At 42.2% G+C, this 24,930-nt stretch overlaps 3 protein-coding genes across 9 annotated transcripts in view; 2 read left to right on the forward strand and 1 right to left on the reverse strand.

Annotated features, from left to right (window-relative positions):
• LOC118283201 (protein FAM126B) overlaps positions 1 to 16,278 on the reverse strand; it is a 40,262-nt gene extending 23,984 nt beyond the window's left edge. For 2 of the 4 annotated variants that reach the window (XR_004784453.2, XM_035604947.2), the window contains exons 1-2: positions 13,904 to 14,193; positions 749 to 833 (exon numbers count right to left, since the gene is read on the reverse strand). The gene's annotated coding sequence lies outside the window, so the exon portion shown is untranslated. Of the gene's footprint in view, positions 1 to 748; positions 834 to 13,903; positions 14,194 to 16,049 lie in introns of those variants that run through there. The other 2 variants (XM_035604948.2, XM_035604949.2) reach the window with 2 other exon arrangements.
• A 49-nt stretch (positions 16,279 to 16,327) lies between these two features.
• Positions 16,328 to 21,029, forward strand: LOC118283202 (CASP8 and FADD-like apoptosis regulator). Of its 2 annotated transcripts, none has more exons than XM_047337460.1 (9): positions 16,328 to 16,623; positions 16,741 to 16,846; positions 17,050 to 17,185; positions 17,950 to 18,002; positions 18,086 to 18,155; positions 18,378 to 18,424; positions 18,523 to 18,601; positions 19,024 to 19,528; positions 19,648 to 21,029. In XM_047337460.1, exons 1-9 carry the CDS (start codon positions 16,328 to 16,330, stop codon positions 19,775 to 19,777), a joined length of 1,422 nt encoding a protein of 473 aa, XP_047193416.1. In that variant the 3' UTR covers positions 19,778 to 21,029. The 2 variants fall into 2 exon arrangements, with proteins under 2 accessions (XP_047193416.1, XP_047193417.1); XM_047337461.1 differs by having other exon boundaries at positions 17,953 to 18,002.
• Positions 21,030 to 21,860: 831 nt separating this feature from the next.
• Positions 21,861 to 24,930, forward strand: part of dip2a (disco-interacting protein 2 homolog A) — a 72,984-nt gene continuing 69,914 nt past the window's right edge. For all 3 annotated transcript variants that reach the window (XM_035604933.2, XM_047337458.1, XM_035604940.2), the window contains exon 1: positions 21,861 to 22,392. In XM_035604933.2, coding sequence (XP_035460826.2) covers positions 22,269 to 22,392 — 124 coding nt within the window. In that variant the 5' untranslated portion in view covers positions 21,861 to 22,268. The remainder of the gene's footprint in view (positions 22,393 to 24,930) is intronic.

A 24,930-nucleotide genomic window follows, 5' to 3' on the forward strand; every position in this document is an offset into this window, starting at 1 on the left:
TATCACGTTCTCTGCTCCAAGCAGATGAAGATCTGCACGAGTGAAATCTTTTTGTGTGAGCATACACTTTACATCTGTGTGAATTGAAAGGCCTCACTTAGTAAGCTTGTTCAGCTCTTCACGAAAAGGCTGACTCATTCATTTCTCCTGGCTTGTCAAACTGTCAAAGACGGGCTGATGTGAGATTCACCATTGGCAAGACAGGATTATCAGTTACCATGGGAACTGTAGTCAAGTGACTTTCAGGCGGTGGCAAATATTCACCAACAAGAAATGTCTGTTTTGTAAGAAACAATTTAGATTATTTTGCTCTTAGAAACAAGATTTAGATTTATTCTTCGTCTATTAGGGGGTAAACGCTAGCAGGGCCAATGTTAAGCTGGGGTCTGCCTGCCTGCTGTAGTGTTAATCATTTTTAGAATTTGTCCCACCGCAGTTTCATAATGACCTGAATTTTTTTAACACTTCTCTTAATAACATAAATGATCTCTGTTTTGCTCCATTGCCAAGAGTCCACATCATGTACGTTTCAGATTTTTTCACAAACGTGCAAGTAAAAGAATCAGCTCTTGGTTGTATTGGCCTCAAAGCTTCATATCTATAGTATGTCACTGAAAATATATACTACCTTCGCCAATATATCTCTTATAAAAGACAGTGGCCGACAATGTGAGTCCATGTCTCGCTCAACTTTGTAGGCTCCACCTTAGTGATGCTGCAAAATGTATGTAAACCCCCCTGTGCTTACCTCAGTGTCCCAGAACTCAGATTTCCACTGGGAGAGGGAAATGGTTCTCCGCTTTATCACACATTTGTCACTCACTGAGGGTCACCTGCAACAACAGGGGCAAATAATATGGACGGTCAATAAGATCATAATGGTTAGAAATGTCATAGGATCATGAAAACATGGAGACTCATAAAAACCAACACATGGTTGCTACACCATCATGGCCTTCCACTGAAGATGCAGTTTTAAAAGTAAAAAAACATTGCTAGGATGTAGAGAAGCCTTAATAACAGGCATGCAACACCTGAACAAATAATATACCGTTTTTGTTTCATACTGGAAACTGCATTTGTTTTACAAACACTTGGTTTTGAAGCTTATTTTCAGTCATGGTGCAAGGAATATACATGTTCCTATTGTTGCATAGCAACAGTAAGCTGGCCAGCTTGTCCTCGCCTGCTAAAAATGCATCCTGAGGATCCACACCCAAAGTATTTGCTTTATCTGGCCGAACGAATCAAGGCTTCAGTGACACACAAGAAGTAACTGTGGAAGAGTTCGCTCTGCACTGCTGCATGTCCCTGAGAAGCAGTCGGTGTCACATCACTGAGCACTGCATTTGATGTCAAGTATTTCCAACACAGCCTTGTGTTTATCTCAAGGACCCTTCAAATAGCACTTTATCACAAAGAGTCAAGGAAATTACCATGCAGAAGTCCCATCTGTCGAGAATGATTTGTGTACCCTCCGTGTCTAACGAAAGCTGTTTATTTCCCCTTTGCCAGATAAAGCCTACTCGTAGTGTGACTCATCAAAGCCAATAAATGTAAAATAAAAACAAGGTTTGAAAGGGAAATATTCATAATTCTAAATCTTCAGAACAAAATAGCACCATGAAACCATATCAAGTGGGATCAACCTTATTTTGGTATCTACTGTATCACATTCAGTTGACATGGTAGAAATGTTAGTATGCCTAATGCTAGTTGTATCACCATTTCCTATTGTCTTTGTCTTTCACATTTAAATTTTTTATCATTGTATGCTTTTGTACTCTTGTAAAGCACTTTGTGAACTGCTCTGTGAAATGTGCTATATCAAATGAACTTTACTTACTTACTTATCGTGATATGTAGAAATACAAACCTGTATATTTTTCCACACAGTTATTACAGTACGTTAGCTCTCTGGGTATATTGAGCCATTGTGGGCAACACTGCAAGTCAACGAGCAGGGATCTACCATTTGCTGACTTCAGAACCCTGGTCCCATCTGTATAGTGAAATTTGCAAGGACGTTTGTAATTACTTGTTAAGAACACAATTTTCTTAACCCAGCCCTTTATTTAAATAAATGTATTAGATATCTTAATAAATCTGTCATCGCCTATGACTCTTGCTGACTCCTGCATTAAAAACAGAGAAAGCAGGAGACGTCAGGATCCATAGTCTTTACAAAGAACTTTTCAGAAAACACCAGGGAAGTAAAAGACTGCAAAATTATTTGAACTGCAGTGGAATAGTCTTTAAGTTGTTGCACAAGTCAGACAAATTTTTGTTGGTGCCTCAAATTATAGGGTATAAGATAAAATGATTGAACTGACAGTTAAGAAAAAGTATGTATGTATATATATATATAAACACACACACACACACACACACACACACACACACACACACACACACACACACACACACACACACACACACACACACACACACACACACACACACACACACACACACACACACACACACACACACACACACACACACACACACACACACACACTAACATTTCACTACAGCTGGTTAACTAGAATAAAAAATGAAATAATAGAGATGTCAATCCATCATGATAACAACATTGCATAATTAGGTGGAACTGTTCTGTACAGTGTAATTCCTCACCACTCTGCACATCTGGACCCAGTATTTGCATGAAGTAACACCAGCGCTCTCCAGCCAGCTGTCACTGTTGGCTAAATATGTCATACACCTAATGAGTCCCGGCCCGAATGACAGCAAGCAAGCTTTCCTTCAAGGGCCGCTCTTCCTCTGAGCACGACCTGCTCATTGTCCCGTGGCAGCCCTCACAAGGGAATAGGAGAGTGCCAACCCATCCTGTTTACGGCACTTCAAACCCCAAATCACAATGACATTGCTCGACATGCTGCTAAATGGCGCACAGAGTTGAAACAAAGTCAACAAAGTATTGAGTTTCAACATATTGTGTCAACACACAATATGTTCCTTTGTGGATTTGAAGTCAGTCAATGGCGAGGCTTCCCCCCGCCTACCAAGACAAACTGTTACAAAAAATTAAGCTAGTAAACTTTTATCATCACGATTTTACCTCAGAACTACACATCTCTCCACAAAATGTAAAGGCTACTAATTTAAGCTAGATGGACCAAATAAACTGGTAACCAAGTTTATGTGTCATATAGCACAGTTTGAAAGTGTGCCACTGGTTTTACAGTTTTTCTTTATGAGAAATATTGCAGTATTGTCTGAGCAGATATATTGTTTATCGTGATCCATCTTTGTTTAGTATGCTGGCCTATTGGCATTTACTAATTAGTGACACAGTAAAGCTGAGGCTGATAAGGATGTTGGTGATGAGCCAACGTGCTGGCAGAGTGAAATCTTTGTCTGTTGATGGCAGTAAATTCGTTAATGTAAATGTCAGAGGTAAAGTCAGGACTGCAAAAGCCACTGGAATTCATCCTTTGGGCACCATGGATATCAAAATACAGGTATGACATTTTTGAAAAAGTGACAGGCCTAACTCTCACCCAGGGACAGTCTCAGCTGGTCCTGTCCTTTGCCAACAGCTGCCAGGACATAGAGGACCAACAACAGCTGCCAGTACATACATGCTAATCGACATGCTGCGAAACCTTTAAACAAACACTACGAGCATGCTAATCAAGTCAGTTGTATGACAGAAAGCACACTTGCTATACTAATCCCGCCCTGCTGTTCTGTGTACGGTATGTGTGCTTGCCTCACATTGAGCACTAACAAGCATCTTAAAAAAATTTCTTAAAGAATTGGCTATAGGAGGCACGTTACAGTACGACTGATTAATAAGTCGCTAAAAGAAAGTACTTCCAACAGGCAACACATTGTTAGCAACAACTCTCAAAACAACAGCATTAGAAGCTGGAGTATTATTTCTACGGAGTACTGACGGAAGGGCTCCCCCCGGGCAACTGACAATGCTCATCATTCAGTGCAAACAGAAGAATCATATCAGTATCCGCCACTCATTAAGCCAATGTAAAAAAACACAAGGTAACTGGGAAACAATCTTAACCACTGCTGCACCCAGAGCAGGGACGAGTGATAGACCTTAATCTAATCCTTTTAGGAGTTACAGTGGAAACCATCCTTCACTTGTGTTAGCCAAGATAAACCAATCAACACTGAGCAAGAAAAATAGGGAAGGTGGAGAATAGTTAAAACAGATGCAAATGTTGCAAGAGCATTGTTTAGGAGTGTGATAACTGGCTGCAACACTTTTCACCATAAAGTGTAAAGAAATGTACTAAATACTGAAGCAAAAGACCGTTATGTGCTGCAATCCTCTAAACAAGTGTACGCTAACATCATATGCACACAGCCACTGAACATCACTCTTTACATTTTCATGGAACTCCAGAGGAATTGCGATCACAATTGATATCTACGCAAAATTCTTTCTGAATGAAATTATCAAATTGGCAAACCATGAGATTAGTGAGAGGTTTTGTCGGTAGAGGTATCGGGGTGATCTCAAAAAGCAAACCTGATTTCATTCCCTGTTGCTTGTGCAAAGCATGGGAACAGACATGATATAAAACCAGAAGGGAGTTACAATGGTTGAAGGCTACTTAGCTTTCATTTTAAGTATGTAATGAAAAAAAATGTAAAAGTCATTCTGAAAATAATTTTTACCATGTTGGGCATCGATGGTTGGATAGTTAAGCTTTTAGCAGGGCCAGATTATCTGGTGTCACTTTGTTTGTCTCAGGAATATGTAAAGGGAATGACACAAACATTCACTGGGATTCAAAGAAGATCTGATAAGAATTTGGTGGTTTCTGTATCAAGGTATATGGTATTTCACAATACCCTTCTGTTTTTGGCTGAAGGCATGCTTTATTACAGTTAAAACTTGGAACATTTTAAATGGACGTATGTGTCAAAAGGCCTGTCAGGAATACAGAGATACTTCCATACATTACAAGCAGAGACTTTTCTTCAGCGTGCATTTTCCACCAAGCCAAAAGATCAATGTCAGAGCTGATGGTAGGAAGAGACATGTACATCTTCACCTCAGACACGGCCTTTTCATTTCCAGAGGTTGCCTTGTTCTGCCTTGATGAAGTGATTCGCTAAAGCAACCCAGATGGACTTTTCTCTTTCTTCTCAGAGGTGGCGGTGGTGCTGCTTCTTCCCTCTCCCGTCTCATTTTCTCCCCTTTCTGCTCGAGGCTGTTCTCTGAATGGAGACACTGCCGTTGCAAGATTCAAAGCTTCTTCCATGCATGCCTCAACTGTGTCATCCAGGTTTTTACAGAAGCTTCTACATATTTCAAAAAGCTTTAGAAGCTGCTGAATATTTCTCTCCTTTGGAGAAAATCCGGTCGGGGTCAGTTTGTGTCTGTGAGTCAGAGGTTCCCAAGTGCACAGAAAGTAGACGGGATGTGAAAAAAATGATTTTGCTTGACATTCAGCAATTTTGTAGGCCCCCTCACATTAAACCAATGTCGAGCATAAAATGCTCGACATTTAAATGTTCAGGGTGGTTTCACGTCAGGGATATCTTTGAATGTAAATGTAATGTCTGTAATGAACTGTTCAAATTCAAAATATCAGCTTGACCTATTACGTACCCTCTATACGAATACATTCGAATGAGTTGGGTGTCCCCTCAAACTGGATTTTTTTAACTCACCAAAAGGCAGCGTGCACACGTGCCGTATATGTGTGTTTGTCTGTCCGTCTCAACTTCTCTCTGCCCTAAATGAGCAGTGCTTGGTTTCCACTGGAGATTTTTCAAGGTCAGCTTAACTGAGGCAACCATGAATTATTAAACTTGAGCGAGGTTTGTTCCTGTTCTGTCTGTGCCACTACTTTTCCTTCGAGTTTGGCCGCTGTGACCATGACAAAGTAAATATCCAGCGATACAGTGTGACACTCTGGTGGTCCCTGTTGGTAAATCTGCTTTGCTTTTAATCTCTTCGACAGGGAGGTGAAATGACTGGGTCAAATAAACACCAGGAGGGATTCAGTGTTTTGTTCAAAGACACAGAACACACACAATTATTGTGCAATTAAAATATGTTGCACTTTTCACTTGGCCACGAAAAAGTTTGGTGGCCCCTGGCACATTGCAAAGCCACTATAACATCATATACACAGATATGAACTATTGAATATTTTATTGAGTTAACCAGATTGTTAACATGTAGTGAATTACTGTAAAGAAGAATAAGGCTTCTTGCGCACCCATACACACACACACACCCACACCCACTAAACCCAGACACTTTCCCTAGGTAGAAGGATTAACTCTAATACCTAACCACAGTGATCCTGTCTGCTGTAATCTTCATCCCTGTGTCTCTCTCAGTTGTAACAAGAACCAGCCACTCGGCAGTGGAGTAGGCCGTCTGCACACAAATAGAATAGGGTTTATTAATAGCAGAATCCACACTATTGCATGGTTTTCTATACAGAATGATATGCAGGTATAGAAATGAAAATGCACACAGCTACACACAGCTACACACAGCTACACACACACACACACACACACACACACACACACACACACACACACACACACTAGTGAGATGCCAACTGAACGCAAGGACTTTAGTGAGTAAACGTCAAACAGGCAGGCAACCGTGACTTCAGTCAATATGTTCCTGTGGGAATCAATAGTGCCCTTAGGACACATGGACAGAAACACAAAAAATACTCATGGGCACACAATGATACTACATTGTGTGTGTGTGTGTGTGTGTGTGTGTGTGTGTGTGTGTGTGTGTGTGTGTGTGTGTGAGAGAGTGAGTGAGTGAGTGAGTGAGTGAGTGAGTGAGTGAGTGAGTGAGTGAGTGAGTGAGTGAGTGTGTGTGTAGGTGTGTATATATATATATATATATATAGAAAGAGAGAGCGAAAGAAAGAAAGAAAGGTGCAGAGAATAGAAAAGAGAAAGACAGTGAAAAATTGGCTACCCCTACCCCATCCTCTCTTCATCTCCTATAGGCTAGGCTAGAGGAACTGAGGCGTACACACATCCTGGGCTAAAATTAGCTGTGCTGCAGCTGCAGGACCAGACGTGTTGGGATGGGCTCACTCTTCAACTACACATACGCACGCTCGACGCACGCACGCACGCAGGTGAATGGCAAGAGTATCCTGCCTGCCTCCGTCCCCTCTGCTCCTCAAATGGAGGCATGCAAATGGATTCAATGCAAATGTTGTGTATACAAATCCACGTTCAGGATGAACACTCATCCCCATGGTGACTTCAAGTCCTGACCTTGACAAATTAGCATTGGGATTGAGAGGAATTCCCTTGTAAATGCTAAATTGCATTACAGGCATTCAGCTTGTGAGCTTGTCCTCGTGTACGTACAGTGAATCGTATAATGCCCTATAATTTCCAGACAGCTATCATAATAAGCAGGCACATATATAGACCACAAGTGTTATGTGTGTAGTGTCTGAACCAGTCGGGTCTTTCCTTATGGAAGGAAAAATAACAGCACACCCTATTGTGTCATTTTCAAAATATTCATTCATTCATTTAATTTTTGATGTACAACACATGCAGTATCAAATTACCACTGTGTCTAGTGTTATTTTCTAAACAGTAGTATGTGGGGATGTTTTATTGGTTTGCACTATATTGAACGGTTTTCTAATAGTCTGTCTGTCCCCTATATTATATATTTTATACGAAAAAGGGGGTAGATAAAACATTGTAAAGATATTTAATGTAAAAGTTTCCTTGTAAAAATGTTTAATTTTACACCACTACATCCTCCTCCATAACATCATAGAGCTTAATCAACTGTTGAGAACTGAATAGGGTTTTGTTCTAACAATTTTCAGAGATTGTGATTTTTTATACCATTTCCTCTCAGCCTCATAACATGGATCCACACACTATGTTCACAATCCAACAGAATGATTTCTTAGTTGATGGCTGTGCTAATTGGCTAAATTACATAATGTGTCTCTATCACAAGGTCACTTAATGCATGATGACGTAGTTAAAAAATAATTGAACATGAGCCAGCAGCACAGCAGTTGAGTAGCTGGTTCCAAAAAAAGACTCGATGTCAGTGGTCTGGACTGTAAAATTTCTCAAAGCAAACTTATCTGTAAAATTTATATATATATATATATATATATATATATATATATATATATATATATATATATATATATATATATATATATATATATATGTATTTTTACACCACACTGCTTCATAGTAGAATATTGCCTCACCTTGACAACGGGCCCGTCTGTCATACTCTCGCTGGTCATCAACAGCACCGGGAGGAATCCCACTGCACCAGTGGCCCATCAAAAAAAATCAATTATGCTTTTACCGTCCTCGACAGGCAGGCAGAATTCAGGAAAACTAGCTCTGGCAATGCGCCTTCACACAACAGTACCTGTAATTTGGGTCTGCATGGGAGCATTGGAATGAACAAGTGTGCTCGATTTACAGTGAACAACAGCCATGAGATGGAGGGGTTGTTTTTATAAAAAACTTGGCAGTCAGAAGTTCACCGACAGTTCAAAGTAGAGACACATGACCACTTATTCACCCTGACTGCTGCTGACAATGTGCGTGTGTGTGTGTGTGTGTGTGTGTGTGTTTGGGCAAAGCATTTAAGGTTGGATTTAAGGTTAAAGACATGGAGATGGAGGAAAATTCTGTACTGCCATATAAGCTGATCAACTGTCTTCTTACAATGGTCCACCTTAGTATACCATGACATACCAAGACCACTGGACTGCCCACAGGCCACAGCCGCCATGACCAAAGGATCAGCAAAGGGGGAAAGAACAGAGGAGAGGGGGTTGGATTACTACAGTTGGTGAGGGGGCCTACAAAACTGCTGAATACCAAGAAAATCAAACCAGAGAGCCTGGGCTCTCAACTTCCTCCCGCCCCAGAGACAAATAATAATTATCAAATCAAATTGCTTCCTGCAACATAGAAAACAGCAATAATGGGGGGCAACATTTTAGCCCCCGTCCTTCGCACAGCAGCTGACTCAAAGATATTACACTGGCTGGACAATGACAGAGTTCTGATAACAATGACAGCCAAGTTAATAAGCATTAGCCACGGAGCCCTGGCCAGACTTTACTCGCCAGTGAATCACTTTGTCCTGCTAAGTCATTTTAAACCAAGACACCTAAAACATTGAATTATGTTATGCAAATTGTTGCTTTTAGGCTTTGGCTGCCTTGTAACGTTCTATTTGATCAGCTAGGTTGCATACGTAAAGAGGAAAATCCTCATTCCTCAATAAATGTAAGGGAACACCTTTCTCAACAGGCACGTCGCTCTCCAGTGAACATCTCTCATAGCTTGCTTGCTTCTCATTCCTCATATTTTCCACCATATCACGACAACAAATACCTTGCAACAATTCAAAGGCATCTGGAATTAACGGCGCTTTGGCATCAGTTCAACGTCAGACAAGTGCCGAGTCGTGACAAACAAACTGAGCAGGAGAGCTCAGAGTCGAACAGTGGCCGTGGAAGGATGATGAGCTACAGTATCGTCTTGGCTAACACAAGTTGACCGTTTTGACATGTTATTGATACAGAGCTTGTGTTTCCCCGCCAAACACACACTCTCACACTGCAGTGCAACAGGGTCTGAAGTTTAGTTGCCTTTCAGGCTCATGTAAACTGTGTTGAGGTCAACGGCAGGATGTGGTGTTTCCTTCTGTTCAAGTGTTGCAGTTGCAGCATGTCAAATGAGCTTCAGCCCCGTCACATTTGGTCACACTACTTAACACCAGTGTTTCCCCTAGGTTTACTGGTTTAAGAAAATAAAAAATAATCATTTTTATTTAAATTAATTTGACTTTGCAGGGGGGGGCGGGGGCTCCCGTTGGAGGGGCGGGCGTAGGGGAAACACTGAATCAACAACTACAACAACTGGTATAACACTTTAAAAGGCATACATCATGTGGTACAAACAGAAAGATCAAAATTAATTCTTAGTAAATACCAGTTATCTATTCTACCACAGTCTTTTAGTTCAATCTCACTGTGCAAAACATGGTGTTCTAACTTCTTCAGCTATTTCGTCCTATGAGTCACTACAACAGAGAAGCAGGGTTGGTTATTTATTAAGCAGAAATGGCAAACATTTGCAGGCTCCATCTTGTCAAGGACAGATTAGCAACTTTTCTCTCACTGTAAGTATGTTGGATACTTGTGTGTTTTGTACTTTTGTTTCGAAATAGGGCTGAACAATCGAGCTGGATTGATTTCCAGTCTTGCAGCTCCGGTCCAGTGTAAGATCGTCAACCGACATTTGTCATTGGCATTGGTTCTGGCAAATATAAGAGTAGCCTCAGCAACCTGTGCTGATGGGAGACCCAGCAAAATATTCAACAAGAAACAGCATTAGATGAATTGGCGGTCAAAGTTTCATAGCTTTGTAAAGTAACACATTTCTAAATATGCATAGCTAGACTATATACACATCATAAAACTTCTATAGTTTATATAGTCACTTATGTAGTTTGCCATATAGTATCACTTTAATTAAAAATTATAGCTTGACCTCTATATTGATAGATGTCTCTCTTTTCTACATTTACTATCAGAAGTGGATTTAAATTTGGCTGAAATACCTTCTGATGCAACATCTAATCACTGCGTCCAGTCCAGAATGGTGGATTAAAGGTTAACTACTTGGTCTGCCAACACAGCATTGTATGAATAATGGAGGGTGGCAAACAGAGCACTCTCAGAAATTAAGTGAAGGAGGAGAAAGTGTGTGGTACACTGAAATTAAGCAGCCACACAGTAGAGCAGCACAATGACAAACCCTTTCACAACTTCCATGGGAACAAGCCATTTCCCCCTACGGATAATCTAACCTAATCAAAACGTTCACACGTCCAGCCAAAGGCCACTTCTCAGATAAGACATAATATGAGATTGTTTTAAAAGTTCACACTGAAAGCACAAGTAACCCTCATTCCACATCTAAACCACTGCCAAAACAAAGTTTAACTAATGAAGTTGATAAATAACTGGTATGATAAACTACTGTTACTGTACTTAATATATTCTCCTTTGACTAGTTATTGATAAACTACAAGCAGTGCTATTTTTACTGCTATTAATACAAATAATGGAGTTAATAATTAGCTTATAAACTAACTCAATTAATATAGACAATAATTCTTCAGGATGAGCGATTACTACTGAACTGGCAAATGTTTACAGTGACAACATTAGCAATGCAGTGTTTCTGCAGTTTCAAAGGATCTAACAGGGGTTGATAGGTCATATCACCCCCGGGGGATGGCATTCTCTATAAAGAAACTTTCATATCTCATCAATGAATTCAGTTTAATGATTTATATTTCTGAAACATGACTTTCACTGTTTGGAACAAGAACCTCCTACATGTATGGTATCATGAAGAAATCATCTGTTGCCCTTCCTAAACAAGACTATCGTTCATAAACGTCAAGTTACCCTGTTGCCTCAAATGGCATTTTGTAGAATCGGCTGTATGGTAATAACATCATTAGCTTGGACAATATACACTGCAATTCCCAAACCTTTTTGCAATCAGTTTTGAAAACAGCAATTCATTTACAAACAAGAGAGTACACACGTCGTGCTGCTCCACCTCGCTGGAGCTCCCAGAGGAACAGTATGAACTCTCGTTTGGCTGACAGACAAACAAGGCGCCCAGCATGTACTGTACATCATGGAGACAGCCAACACACAGACAGACCTCATACCTGGCAGAGCAGTGAGTCAGCAGCGGCAGCACAGCTCGCTCTCTCGCTACATGCCAACCACATATTCAGCTGATTCTCAAGACTGACATGTCTAGAATGGCTCCACTGGTGACTCCTAAGCACGTTAAGAAACCAGTTTGAATGCTGAATAACAGCAAACATAGAAAAATACCATGATCGGTTTCAGAGATTCTGCATGTCCACACTCTAAGGGAAGAACTGGGAAGTCCTCCTGTGTGGCTGGCCACGAGTGGGACAACAATAAAGTTTTGGGGTTTTTTTGGAAGAAGAGGAAGGGCAGAGGGCTGGCTGCTTGTGTGATCCTCTGGCTCTGTGGGAGCGAGTACAGTGGAAAATAGTCCCCACTGCTAATCCATGGCAGGCTAATTACAGCTTTGATCCCCTAGGCGTGTGCATCACCATAGGTGGGAGGGAGGCAACAAACTCTCGAGCTCAACGCAGTTCACGGATAGATTTGTTTCAGTTCAGAAATGTCTCAATAAGTTCACAGCTGCTGCAGATGTGTGACCAACAAATGGCAATGTTGTACACATGATTAGCCTGCTCAGATACTGCCACAACGTTTACCAGAGTTGACCTCTGCTTCTAATGAAAACCCTTTCAAAGCATACAAGCTAAAGGTGTTGGTTTATTTCACCAACTCACAAAAATGATGAGATACATTTTGAGGCCTTCTGCTCATCAAAGACGTCCGGCTGAATATGCCACCATTAAGAAATAAAAGAAATGTAATTCCTGGAGAAATAGACACACATTAAGTGGGTAAATGGCGTTTCTGTCTAAAATAGACCACGGCTCCGATGACAGATCACTCCCAAAAAACACAGTGATGGAGCAAGGCACGAGGAGAAAAGAGGGATGACAAGAGCGGACGAGCAGCAGATGGAGTGGAATTATCTGTCTCTTCGGCTCCAAAACTTTCCCTTTCATACCATTATTTGAGCGGCGGTTTACTTATCAAGGCCAATATTAGCCCAGGCAGCATTTGTGTCATTTGCTGACAAACAGCAGCGTTTCCACGTGTCACGTAAAATGGATCAACAGGGCAGGGCCCCTACCAGCACTGAATAACTAGAGTGGATGAGAAGTCAATTAATTGATTAATTGATAATGAAATTATGGTTGGTCGAGGCTCTAATCTAGTCTCGCTCACTGATGGACCATGTCTTCAGCCCAATGCGGGATAAAGGGCTACACAGATGAAACGTTCCTTGTCTCCAGAGGCCGCTGAGGGGGCGAGTTATTTGTTCATACCTAACATAACTCGGCCATGTGCACATTTATATCCATAATATCAATACACATCACGTGGCGGTTATTTAATGTAAATGCCTTCAGCTCACCTGCTGCACATCCTGACTCCACAACAACTCGCTTTTACAAAACCCACCCGACAGAATGAATGAGTCGACCCTCAAGCGCCGCTCCGTCCGAGATGCACGGTGGGTCACGAGTAGATCAACGGTTATAGAACACGAGTGATGAACGAAGGCTGCCTGAAAGAGTGCAACATTTGCATTTTATGCCCTTTATTATTTTCAAAATAAAATGCTTTTTTGTTTTTGTTTTAAACAAACGTCGTTGTTGTTGTTGTTGTTGAATTCAACTGTAAAGTGTCACAGTAAAAATAAATATTAAAAAACATACTGTGTATGTTTTCAACATCAACCTTAATCACTCAGAACTAGCTAACGAGTTCTCCGGACCCTTGTGCGCAGCTGTTAGCCGGCCAGTTGAGCGCTAGCTAGCGGCGGTAACGGCACTGCCACGAAGGCTCGACCTGGACGTCAACGTTAGCCACCTTAGCTCGCCTCTCGCGCCGTTAGCGTGTCCGCTCGAGCCGGCAGCTGGCGAGCGTCCTCGTCCCCCCCCCCAACCCCCTCGCGTTCTCCACCGGTCGTGACTAGGCCGAAACCGCTCGCTTGTACCGGAGCCGAAGCATCTGCTGCGCGGTTCCCCCCAAGACACTCGACACACGCAGACGCCGGAGCCTGCTCGCCGCGGGTTACACGTTCCACATCAACACAACAGTTGAGATGCTGTTCCAACTCACCAGCAGCCGTGTGCTGCGGCTACCCGGGGAACCCTGCCCGTTCCGCCGGTTACGAGGTAATTAAAGACACTCACCCGGACCGAGGCTGCTCATGCCAATGTCACCCGGTGACTGTGACGGGGACGCAGGGGTGCTGTTTGTCCAGAGCGGTCACCCGGGTCGAGTGTCTCTTCCTCCAATTGCTCCCTCGCTTGACGAGCAGCACCTCCGCGAGATCCCCCCACACTGCAACGGTGCTGCTGAGCCACAGCGCGACGCGATTGGCCAGGCGGAGCGGAACTCGGTGCGCTGCTGTGTGTGGTGTAAGCAGAGAGCAGCAGTGATACCTTCACGACCGTCGGAAAACGCAGATGCATAATACGATCCCACTTGTACCTGCTGGAAAATGACATGCCCAAAATGAAAAGAGTATATCTCTGCAACCACGGTGACTGTATGAATAATCTTGATATCTGTTTATAGGTTACGCATGTGGGATTTCAGCAGGTGTACAACTAAGTGTAGATGTTACTGGGTCAGAGTACATTAAAGTGAAACGCAACATAAATGAAAGATTTCATGTTCGCCTGAAAAAAATATCAGAGTGAATATCCCCTGTGTAATAATGCATGTGAACCCCATTCCTCTTGAAATCCATAGAACAACATGTGAACTTTATCTGTGCCAAATTTCATACTGATAAAGTGAAGCAGAGCAAAGTCACAGGCTTTAGTATAGGGACACGTCAGACGGACTCACCACATTTGTTTCTCAATGCAAAACTTATCCAATTTCACTTATATGTCTCTGTAAGTGTGTATTACATCTAATACAACTATTTTAACAGGTGATCATCTATCTCTAAAAATTATCTATATAGTGCGGCGTAATGACGTCAGAGCTGGCAGCGACACATCGTTACATAGGCAGGGCTACGGCTCAGCAGCCCATTGGTCAATCTGAATGATTGACACCTCTGTCGAACCGTCAGAGCAAGGAGAATCGATTGACAGCCTCCAGATCCATGTCAACAACACCATTCACTAACTATGTGAGGAATTTGATAGGTCGAAGGCTTTTCACATTAGAATCCCTCCGCTGAAGTCAAACAGCGCTGCATCAGGCCGTATATCAGCTCAAAATGACAAGTAGCCTTTATGCTAGCTAGCAAAAGCGGATTTATGGATTAAAACACAAGTTATAGTGACAAAACATCAAAGGTAAGACATCATTTATGTGTGTCGCTGTTTGATACAAACTTTTTTTTGCTCTGCTTCGGCTGCTTGTTTGATGGTGGTTGGTCATAGAGTGATAACAAACACACTGTTGGAATCTGTGGAGTCTGGGCTTTGCTATAATAATAAGCTTGTGGTGTTAGCATGAAATATCATGGTAACAGGACAAAGAAAAGCAGCAAATCCTCACATTTGACAGACTTTTGACCTTTGTCCTTGTGAAATATCGGAATTTGACAAATCAATCATCCAAATAATTGCTGATTATCATTTTTTGTCTGCCGACTAATCGATTAATCAGTCAATCAATGGATCGTTAACTATAATGCCTGAGGGCACCCTTTACAGGCTAATTGTAAATAAAGGCTTTATTGATTGTTAAAAACTACCAACTCTATGTAAATCAGTTACAAGCTTGAATAAAAAAAGGATGAACATAGCTGATTGTGAAAAATCCTATTGGCTGGCGTTTTTCCCCTTTCCATTTGGTAATATTTCTAAATTCATTCATAAACCTCATGGGTGCATATATTTTCACAGTGTATATTTTATAATAAACATATGGTTTTATTTGTATTTACCTAATTGTGTTACATAGTGTTTTACTCGTTGCTCTTGTACTTTAAGTACCTGCTCTATCCTCCTCCTTGTACGTTTTCATTTGCTGTAGTCTTTCTTCTTATTTTTTTCTACTTGCCATGTGTGCTGAGGCAAATTCTTTGTGCGCAATAAACACGAGTCTGATTCTGATAGTGGAGCAAATCACGATTAAAGGCTACGAATCCACCAAGTCTGCAGTTTGAAGTTGTCAAACGGATTTTGATCCAGATCGTGTGAACGGTGCCTTTAAGTCCATCTACGGTCAACATCTGTGGCCCACATGCTTCCACTTTCACTTTCACTTTAGCCGCCAGTTGTGTCGTTATTACAGAACTCCAAAGAGTCATAGGTTGACTAGGCCGCTATCCTGTGCCTGTACTCGATGTGAAATATTCAAAGGGCTTACTCATAGAGAGGTACTTCCCCAAAGGGATTTTTTTTTGTCGTGCGCTTCCTCCCTCGTCGTGCGCGTCTTCTCCGATTCGAGTTGCGTCTCTGTCGCAGTAAGGTAAGCGCCATTAAGTCTATTATTACCGGTGTATTCTATTTCATATTTACGCAGCAGTTCAGCCTACGGTCCCGCTAGGCCGAGGCCTTGCTTTGTTCACATTCAACTGTCCCGTGTTCACTGCAGTCGGGCTCCGTCAGCGTCCACGGGCGCCTTTCGTCTACCAGAAGTCCGCGATGGCCCTTCCGGACCAACCCGAGCTCCAGGCGATTAATCAGGTGGCCGAGTCTCTCAGCGGCTGCGAGCGCAGGGTCCTCTTCTACCTGTGTGAAAGCCTGGACACGGATCACAGTACGACCTGTGCGAAGGAGATGCTGAGAGCCAAGGTCATGTGCCACGACAGAGGTCGCCTGTTTCTGGCCGAGCTCTTGTTACAGCTGAGGCGCTTCGACATCCTGAGGAAAGTGTGCAGCATCAGCAGGGATGAGGTGGAGAGGACTCTTGGGTGCCAACAGGTTCTGCCCAGATTCAGGTAAGACGTGTTTTTTTTTTTTTTTGTGATGGTCTCATCTAACATGACGTAATCCTTTTGACAACCCCGGTTCACGTGCTGGTCCTTGAGTAATCACCGTTTCCCCCCCCCCTGCAGAGTATTGATGGCTCACATAAGTGAGGATATGGCTGAGGAAGATCTGAACAATGTGAAGTTTTTGATAAGCAGCACATTGTCTCGTGAGAAGTTAGAGAAAGCAAAGGTGAAGAAAATGAATGAAGTCATGTTTTGCTTTCACTTACTGGAATACTGTGTGTGTGTGTGTGTGTGTGTGTGTGTGGGAAGCGGGAATTTTGGTGTCATCACTTGACACTCAACTTGTGTGTGTGTGTGTGTGTGTGGGGGGCGGGGGGGTTGCATGTTAGAACCATTTTAACTTCCCCCTTTCTCTTTCCCGCCTCACAGAATTTCCTGGATGTGATCATTGAACTTGAGAAGCTGGACTTAGTTTCACCTGAAAGGGTCGACTTTGTCCAGGAATGTTTAACAAACATTGGCAGGGTTGACCTTGCCAAAAAAGTGGCTACTTACAAGCTTTCGGGTGAGACTATTTATCCTACAGCATGCCTTTTTTACACTGACTGTCTCAAATTTGTTGAGAGCTTATGGAACAGAAGACACACTTACACAAAATGTGACAAGGAAGTTCTCAAGTCACGTTTGAGCTGTGATATGTGCATCATTTGCCTGGGGAGTGGAACATTTTTTAACACATTCTTTGGGCTGGGTAATGCTGAACACGGGAAGTGAAAGTTAATGAATTAATGGACTGAATTGGTCCATGACGTGATTAAACCACATACATAAACATAGACATCTGGCTGTTTCAAGTTCCATAGAAACAGATCATTGTTGCACATTGCATTGTGTCCAAGGAAAACATTGCACAGAAACAGAATAGAAACTGAAACCAAAGCCTTTGAACATCCAATGTGCAGGTACTCTGACAATGCAGAAGTGTATTTATGCATCTTCCATCAAAAAACTCTTTGTTCTTCTTTGCTACTGTAGATAATGATGTACAGTATTTATTTATTTACAGGCACAACTGACAAAACCTATCTTGTTCAATGAGACCAACGTAATGTCCAAGGACCACATATGTGTCCCACATGAGAGAAAATATCCATACATGGTGTTATTTTGAACGCCATTTGTTCGTCGTACCTTCTAAGCTTTAAAGCCCTATACCCCAGCAGCATTAATGGACGAAGGGCAGACACAAATAAGTGCAGAAAAGTAATAATTAGTTCTGTAAATTATATTTCACCATTCATGTTTACTTGAATTTCTGTCTGTGTTCAGCAGTTGCCACACCTCCACAGTATTCACATCAACAGGAAAGTTGCAGAGCTCCTGTGAGTTTGACACAAAAGTTATCGTTTCTTATCATGTTCCTTGCTCATAAAACTAAAACCTCTGAAAAATATCTACTCTTTAGTTTCCATCCCCCACTCTTCATAGTTCGCGTTCTCTACAGCAAACAAGACCAGGACAGTCCCTCCATTTTGGTAAGAAATATTAGCAAATTATAGCAACTTCAAAGATCTGTATTTCCCAGAGATAGTTAGTCAAAACAACATGTTCAACCAATAGAACAGGTGTTGACAAATATTATTTCAGGTGGGGCTTTACCAGAGCTACCCAGTAAAGACAGCTGGAAAGCCCCAGGTCACCCACTGAATTTACTTTCAAATGCATGTGCAAATAACCATCTTACTCTTTGTCATTAGGCCCAGAAACCACACCAGTGCGTTTACACACAGGGCAGAGCTGCCAGGTAAGGTTTTCACTCATTACTGGAGCTTGTATTTTCCAGCCTGTCTAAGTAGAAAGGTGCAAAAGTGACACTGATTCACTTGCTCCTTTGCATTTCAGAGTCCACTGGATGGGTACAGATTTAACAGTAATCCCAGAGGAGTTTGTGTTATCATAGACTGTGTGGGAAATGACGGAGGTGAGTAAAAAATAAAAATAAACACTTAGTGCCCACAGTCCACTGGTGGAGGAAGTATTCAGATTTTCTACATAAATTAAAGTCTTGTATTTTAAAATCCTACTAATATAAAAGTACAAAAGTATCATCAGCAAAAAGGAATTAAACGTGGGCCTTGACTGGCATGTTATGATATTATTAGATTTTTAATGCTAATTCATCAACATGTAAGCAACATTTTACTGTTGTAGCCTGTTTGTGATGCTTCATATACTTATATATCTAAGTACAGTACTTGACAATTAATTATTTTTATTCATTTTTTATGAATTAGAGCTAAAATGATTAGTCAATTAATCAGTGAGTCCATTGATCATTGATAGTTTCTTAATTGTTTTAGCTGTGAAACTTAAATCTGGTTTCATCTTTCCTTACTTCCTCAGACATGTTGGAACAAACATTTAAGGCTCTTCATTTCAATGTGGCCCTCTACAAGTGGCTGAGTGTGGAGGATACTCTCTCGGCTCTCAGAGGAATCTTCCAACAGAGAGAGAACCTCAAAGGTGATGGCCTTGTCTGTTGCCTCATTAGCCGTGGTACGGCAGATCACCTCCTAGGCATAGACTCGTACATCACAGGTCTACACCTGGACAGTGTCCGACGTCTTTTCACCACTGATGCGTGCCCCATGATGGCTGGCAAGCCCAAACTGTTCTTCATCCAGACGTACAGTGTCCCCCAGTTCCAGCCCTGTGCCGGGATGTACCATCAGGATGAGGATCTGGAGACAGACGGGTGTTGTGGGCGCCCGAGCCATGAATACATCCCTACAGATGCAGATGTGTTCTGGAGTCACTGCTGGACGGACGAACGTCAACTGGTGCAAGAACATCATCGCTCCATTTACCTGAAGGCTCTGACAGATACCCTACTCAAGGGCCAAATCAGGTACAGTGCAGGCAAACACTCAACAGCACATTCAGCTTTTCTTTAGCATCAGACAGTTTCCATACAAGCTATAAACTACAGCCTCAATAATAACTGTTGTTTTGATTATGCTTTGACAGGAAAACTAAACTTGTTGATATTCATACCGAGGTGAATGGCGCCATCTTTGAGCATAACAGAAGGAATCCTGGCGCAAACTACCACATTGATCTGAAACATACGCTAAGGAAAGATCTTTACTTACAATAGAGGATTTTAATAAAATTGTGTCCATTAAATCCTCAATAATGTCAGATACACACCAAGAAAACACATGGTGTCCTGCCTCTGAAGCTTCCCCCCCACTGTGTAAACAGTGGCACCTACTGGCCATATTTATTTAAAACAGTTATTTTCTACAAATGTCAGAGAAGGAACTTTTTTTTAATGTATTTATTTGTAATGTGTATTTATTTTATATTTGGAAATTCCCACCCAGTATCTTTTGTGCATATGTTATAATAGTAGTAATGAGTACATGTATTCATGTGTACTTTCATAGTTGACAAATGTACTCACAGGTTAAAACAATAATGGTAACAGTAACATTGACACCTCTCCAACCCGACCCCCCAGACATCAACAACATAAACAACAACAGTTGCATCAAGCCCAATCATTGCATTGCAATAGAAAAACAAATGTCAATCCATGCCAGACGAACATTTTTGAAGAGTAACACAAAGCGCAAATAAGACCTGGAGTATGTTCTAATCCTGCTTAAGATGCTGGTTTGTAATTTTGAAGCATTAATGTGTTAATTGTGTTATACAGTGCAGCTAACCATGTGGAGATACACAGTGAAAAATACAGAGTCAAATTTTCTTTTAACCTGTGTAGAGATGTGAAAAAAGTCAACACTATATATGTGATTGTGTTGCATTAATACCTTTATTTATTATGTATTTATTATTTCAATTTGATATGCATTTTTAAAGGTTTTGTGTTTTATAATATACTATTCATTTTGTAGGCTACTAACCAAAACATTCATACTTATTCTAACAAATACAAGCTATGTTTCAATTTGAAATTATATCAACTATATATTCATTGTTCATTGTAGCTCAAGTTATCTAAAAGCAATTAAATGTATGTGTGCATTTATTACCTGCAATATGATTTTACAATAAGACTTATCTCTCCTGGGATCAACTGATTTGTCTCTTTACAAGAAAAACACATTGACGCCATTATAATGTTTATGACTGCCACATTGCAATGAAGCTGTTTCTTGTTTCCAATTTCAAAAAGTTGAAGAAATTTCACAACATTTATGGCATACGTATATGGCTGTATAATAATATATAATAATTCATAATCCAAACTATTTCTTTTACGACAAGCAATTTGACCTTATTCATTCAAAATATCTTTTGTTTTAATTTAAAAAAACATTTAGTAATATGTCTATTTGTAATTCCTTTTAAAGTGAAACTGTATGTAAAACACTTGATGTTGACTCAGACTGAATTGTGCTTTAATCTTGCCTTGCCTTACTTTGACCTTGTACACACATAGCACATACATTGATCACACTTCAGCTCACATTGTGGAAAGAAAGTAATTTCTGTCAGGACCTCAACTGATACTCATTTTATCACCTACACTTACATCTAACGTTTCAATGCCTGTCAGCGCTTGAACTTTACCTAAATGGTCTACTCCTTTAGTACAACTTTTTAGTACTTTTGTTTAAACTGATAACCTCGGCTTTCCTCTGGATTTAAGATGAATTTGACATTCCTTTTTTGCGCACACTTAGAGTGACTGAAAAATAATCAGGAAATGTTTTGATAATAGATTAATCATTTTCAAGTGAAGATAATATCAAACATTCTCGTTCCAGCCACTCAAATGTGAGAGTTTTGTGTTACTCTTTATTAAACTCAAAACTTTGTGTTTTTAGACTGTTGGTCACACCTTGACCAGGTCACCTTTGTCTCTTGGAAGTTACGATGGCTATTTCTCCTCTAATTTATTGTGAAAAAAAACAATCAGCAGATGAATTGATAGCAATAATCAGCCTACAGCCTCATTCAGTGCTTACACTTATACTGTATTTAAACTTATGGCAGGACCTGTATTGTAACTCCCGCTGCATCTGTAAAAACTATCTGGTGCATTGTGCCTCACAATATAATAAAAGTATTCAGAAGTGCAGTATTATGTGTTTGTGACAGTAGGAGGCAGCCACGTCCTATGCGGAGCAGCAGGGGGCAGCACGCGTCAGCGCGGCCCGGCGCTCGAGCACGCGCAGTGGGCCGCGTGAGCGCGCACGGCCGGGAGCTGCTGTTGCTATGACGCAACGGCGACTGCGCCGTGGGAAGCGAGCGAGGAGTTGAATGAGTTCTCTGCACAGTTGAGGCGAAGCAGCGTCGAGGGGACTGACAGCGGCCGAGGGGACGCACACGGGGGCCCGGTGCTGCCACGGGAACACGCAGCCAGGTGCGTCCGCTAGCCGCGCAGCTAGCCGTGTCATGACGGCGCGGAGAGATTCCTCCCACATCTGTACGACGCTGCAGCGCGAGCGGAGAGGCACCGACACCCCGCTGGCCCTCCTCCGCTGAAAGAGAGGAGTGGAGAGGAGGTGGGTTTATCCCCCCCCCCCCCTCATTGTTTTTTACTCTCCGGTGCCACTGCCGCTCCTCAACCCCCCGGGCGACCCAGTGGACCTAACCGCGCCTCACACTGGACCGCCATGGCAGAGAGAACCTCCAGCGGGTTGCTAACGATGACGTTGGAGCCCACGCCGGCCGTCGCGATGACCCTGCCGGCGGAGGTGCGGGAGAAGCTGGCGGAGCTGGAGCTGGAGCTGTCTGAAGGTAAGTTGTTGACGACAACAACAACAACAACAACAACATCATGTACACAAACGAGCGGTGCGTGACACGACGAAGCACTCCTGTCCAGAGTGAATGTGTGTGTGACAGCTGCGACAGGACCAGCGCCCACCGCAGCCCCCTGACGAGTCCTTCACTTTGCCGAACTTCTGCTGGCGTTTTCTCCCTCGTGCCTCCGAACTCCTGCAGCTCGGGGACTTGATATCACCTCACCTGAACTAGACCGGTTCACACCGCCTCGTCCCCACGTGGGAATGAAGACAGGCCGCTCTGAAGCTTTACAGGACACGCGTCCGTGATCAGATGGCTATCGGCCCCGACGGGAACAGCTGACACACCCGGGCCGTTGTTATGCGCCTCTGTCTTTCACAAAGCAGCTTCTGTCCTTCTGGAATTTCATAAACAAGGAAACCCCCCCCCCCCACCTCCCTATTAGAATATGATTGCAAATGGACGTCCATATCTTGCCTGACCAGAGGCCAGTCGTATAAAAGATTATGACTGTAAAACTTTAATAGAGATTGTTTTAACCGGTGGCCACTCCAGAAGTCATCCGTTTGGATTCAGTGGCTGTTACACATCAATAGATCACTATCATCATCATCATCATCATCATCATCCTCAGAGTTAAAACTGTGATAATATTTACACATTGCTCAACAAAGGCAACATGATCAAGTTGTTTTTTTTAAGTTAAGGAAGAAAGAAAAAAAGAGGATACAAGGATGTCCCCCTCGTAGATTTGGCTGATATTGGTAATCTGAACACACGTATGTGTGTGTACTGTAGGTGCACATGTGTCATCCACACCCGTATCCTCTGTTTGACCTCCCACTTTGACGACCGTTGGTATCAAAAGTGCAAAGACTGGCTTTTATGCATGGGTTATCTTGCATGTCCAGGTCTAGGGCTGGGTAATAGCAGTCCACATCAATAGTTGTCGGACAGGTAATTGTGATTTTTAAACTCTTCTTCATGGACAGGAAATTACGAGCACTTATATGTTCAATTCGATACATATGGAACTCCTGCCCCACCTAAAAGTCAGTCGGGGAAGTGTCTGTATCTACAGACGCCTGTGTAACAGCAGGTCATGCAGGTGGTGAGTTAAGACTGCGTGACGGTCTCACCTCTGTTTCAAATTTGGTGCTTGAAGGACTTTATTGATCTGTACAGTAGCTTGTCAGCACCACACTAGTAGTAAACTAGAGTAAGTGAAACTGTGTTCATCGTCCCGTTGAGTAAAGATTTCAGTTTCAGTACACCGTAAATAAACAAGATTGTGTTTATTTACAAAAAACAACTTTATTATTTATTTATTTTTGTTAATCTCTCCTGCTCCCTTTATTTAAGTGGTTCTGATTAATGATCCACATCAGGTCTGATTAGATTTGTAATTTGACCCCAGGGGTGTGACCTCATTTCTTGTCAACGCTGGAGAAAATGTCAGCTACATAAGCACTAAGTGTAGATATAGAACTTGAAGTCATAGAAAACACTGCTCTGCCCAGAATGTAATGTTCTCACTTGTGTCTGTTAGTCAAGTTTGCTCTAAACTGGGTGAAGGGATGGTACGTGGGCCTGGGAAGAACCCATTACATTTTGGTGCGTTGTCTTTTTTTTTACATTATAAGATCATAGTTTTCTTCAGTTTCTCATGGATCTTGTCTGGAACAGTCTGACATATTTATGGTGTTGAGATCCATGAGTTTGTACGATTTGGTGCAGATTACCTGGCTGCATCCCTTTTCCTTTTATCTGTCCCGTTATACAAGCGAGGCAGACACGTTTAGCGTTGTTTGGCCTTGGCGGAGGGACAGTATGCGCTCTACTGAGTGCCTTCCTAGTCAAATTCTGCATTGAGTTTTTTTCTTTCTCCATGTTAGCAGCATGCAGTCATTCCACACCAGGGTTCCACACCAGGGTACACCAAAGGTGCACGCTTTGATACGCACACAAACTGCCACAGAGGCCCCTGAAGGCATGGACATGTTTTCAGGGGCAGCTACCAAACCAATCTATATCTGTCCAGTTTCCTCTTCCTGCTCTCCACATGTCACATCCTGCTATGTTGGAGCTCTGATAGTTGTATCTCCCCGACTCTGTTGCCTTCTGCTTTCTCCATTCTGGTTTTGCTTCCCCTGACACAAAGTACTTGGTTGTCTTTTCCCCACTGTCTCTTCCAATGTCTGTCTCCAGACCTTTCCACCTCCATACTTCCTCTATTTTCTCTCTGATCAAAGAAAAGAGAGTGTCATTCTCTTTTCAGGGTCAAATGAAATCAACATATTTTTTTCACTCACAAATCCCACTCCTGCATGCTGCGGTGAACTCTTCACCTCACGCTGATGCCCTTCGGTTGCTTCCCCATAGCATCCTGTCTCAGGATAGAATTGACGGCTCGTTTTATTGGAAGGAGATGAGAGCCTGAGAGTCCCAGAGGTTTTATACCCTTCTCAATGAACTCTTCTCACCGGGATTTAACGTCAGGCACTTCTGTGTTCCACAGAGACGCATCTC

The sequence above is a fragment of the Scophthalmus maximus genome, chromosome 14, assembly GCF_022379125.1.
Source record: "Scophthalmus maximus strain ysfricsl-2021 chromosome 14, ASM2237912v1, whole genome shotgun sequence".
Lineage (NCBI taxonomy): Eukaryota > Metazoa > Chordata > Actinopteri > Pleuronectiformes > Scophthalmidae > Scophthalmus > Scophthalmus maximus.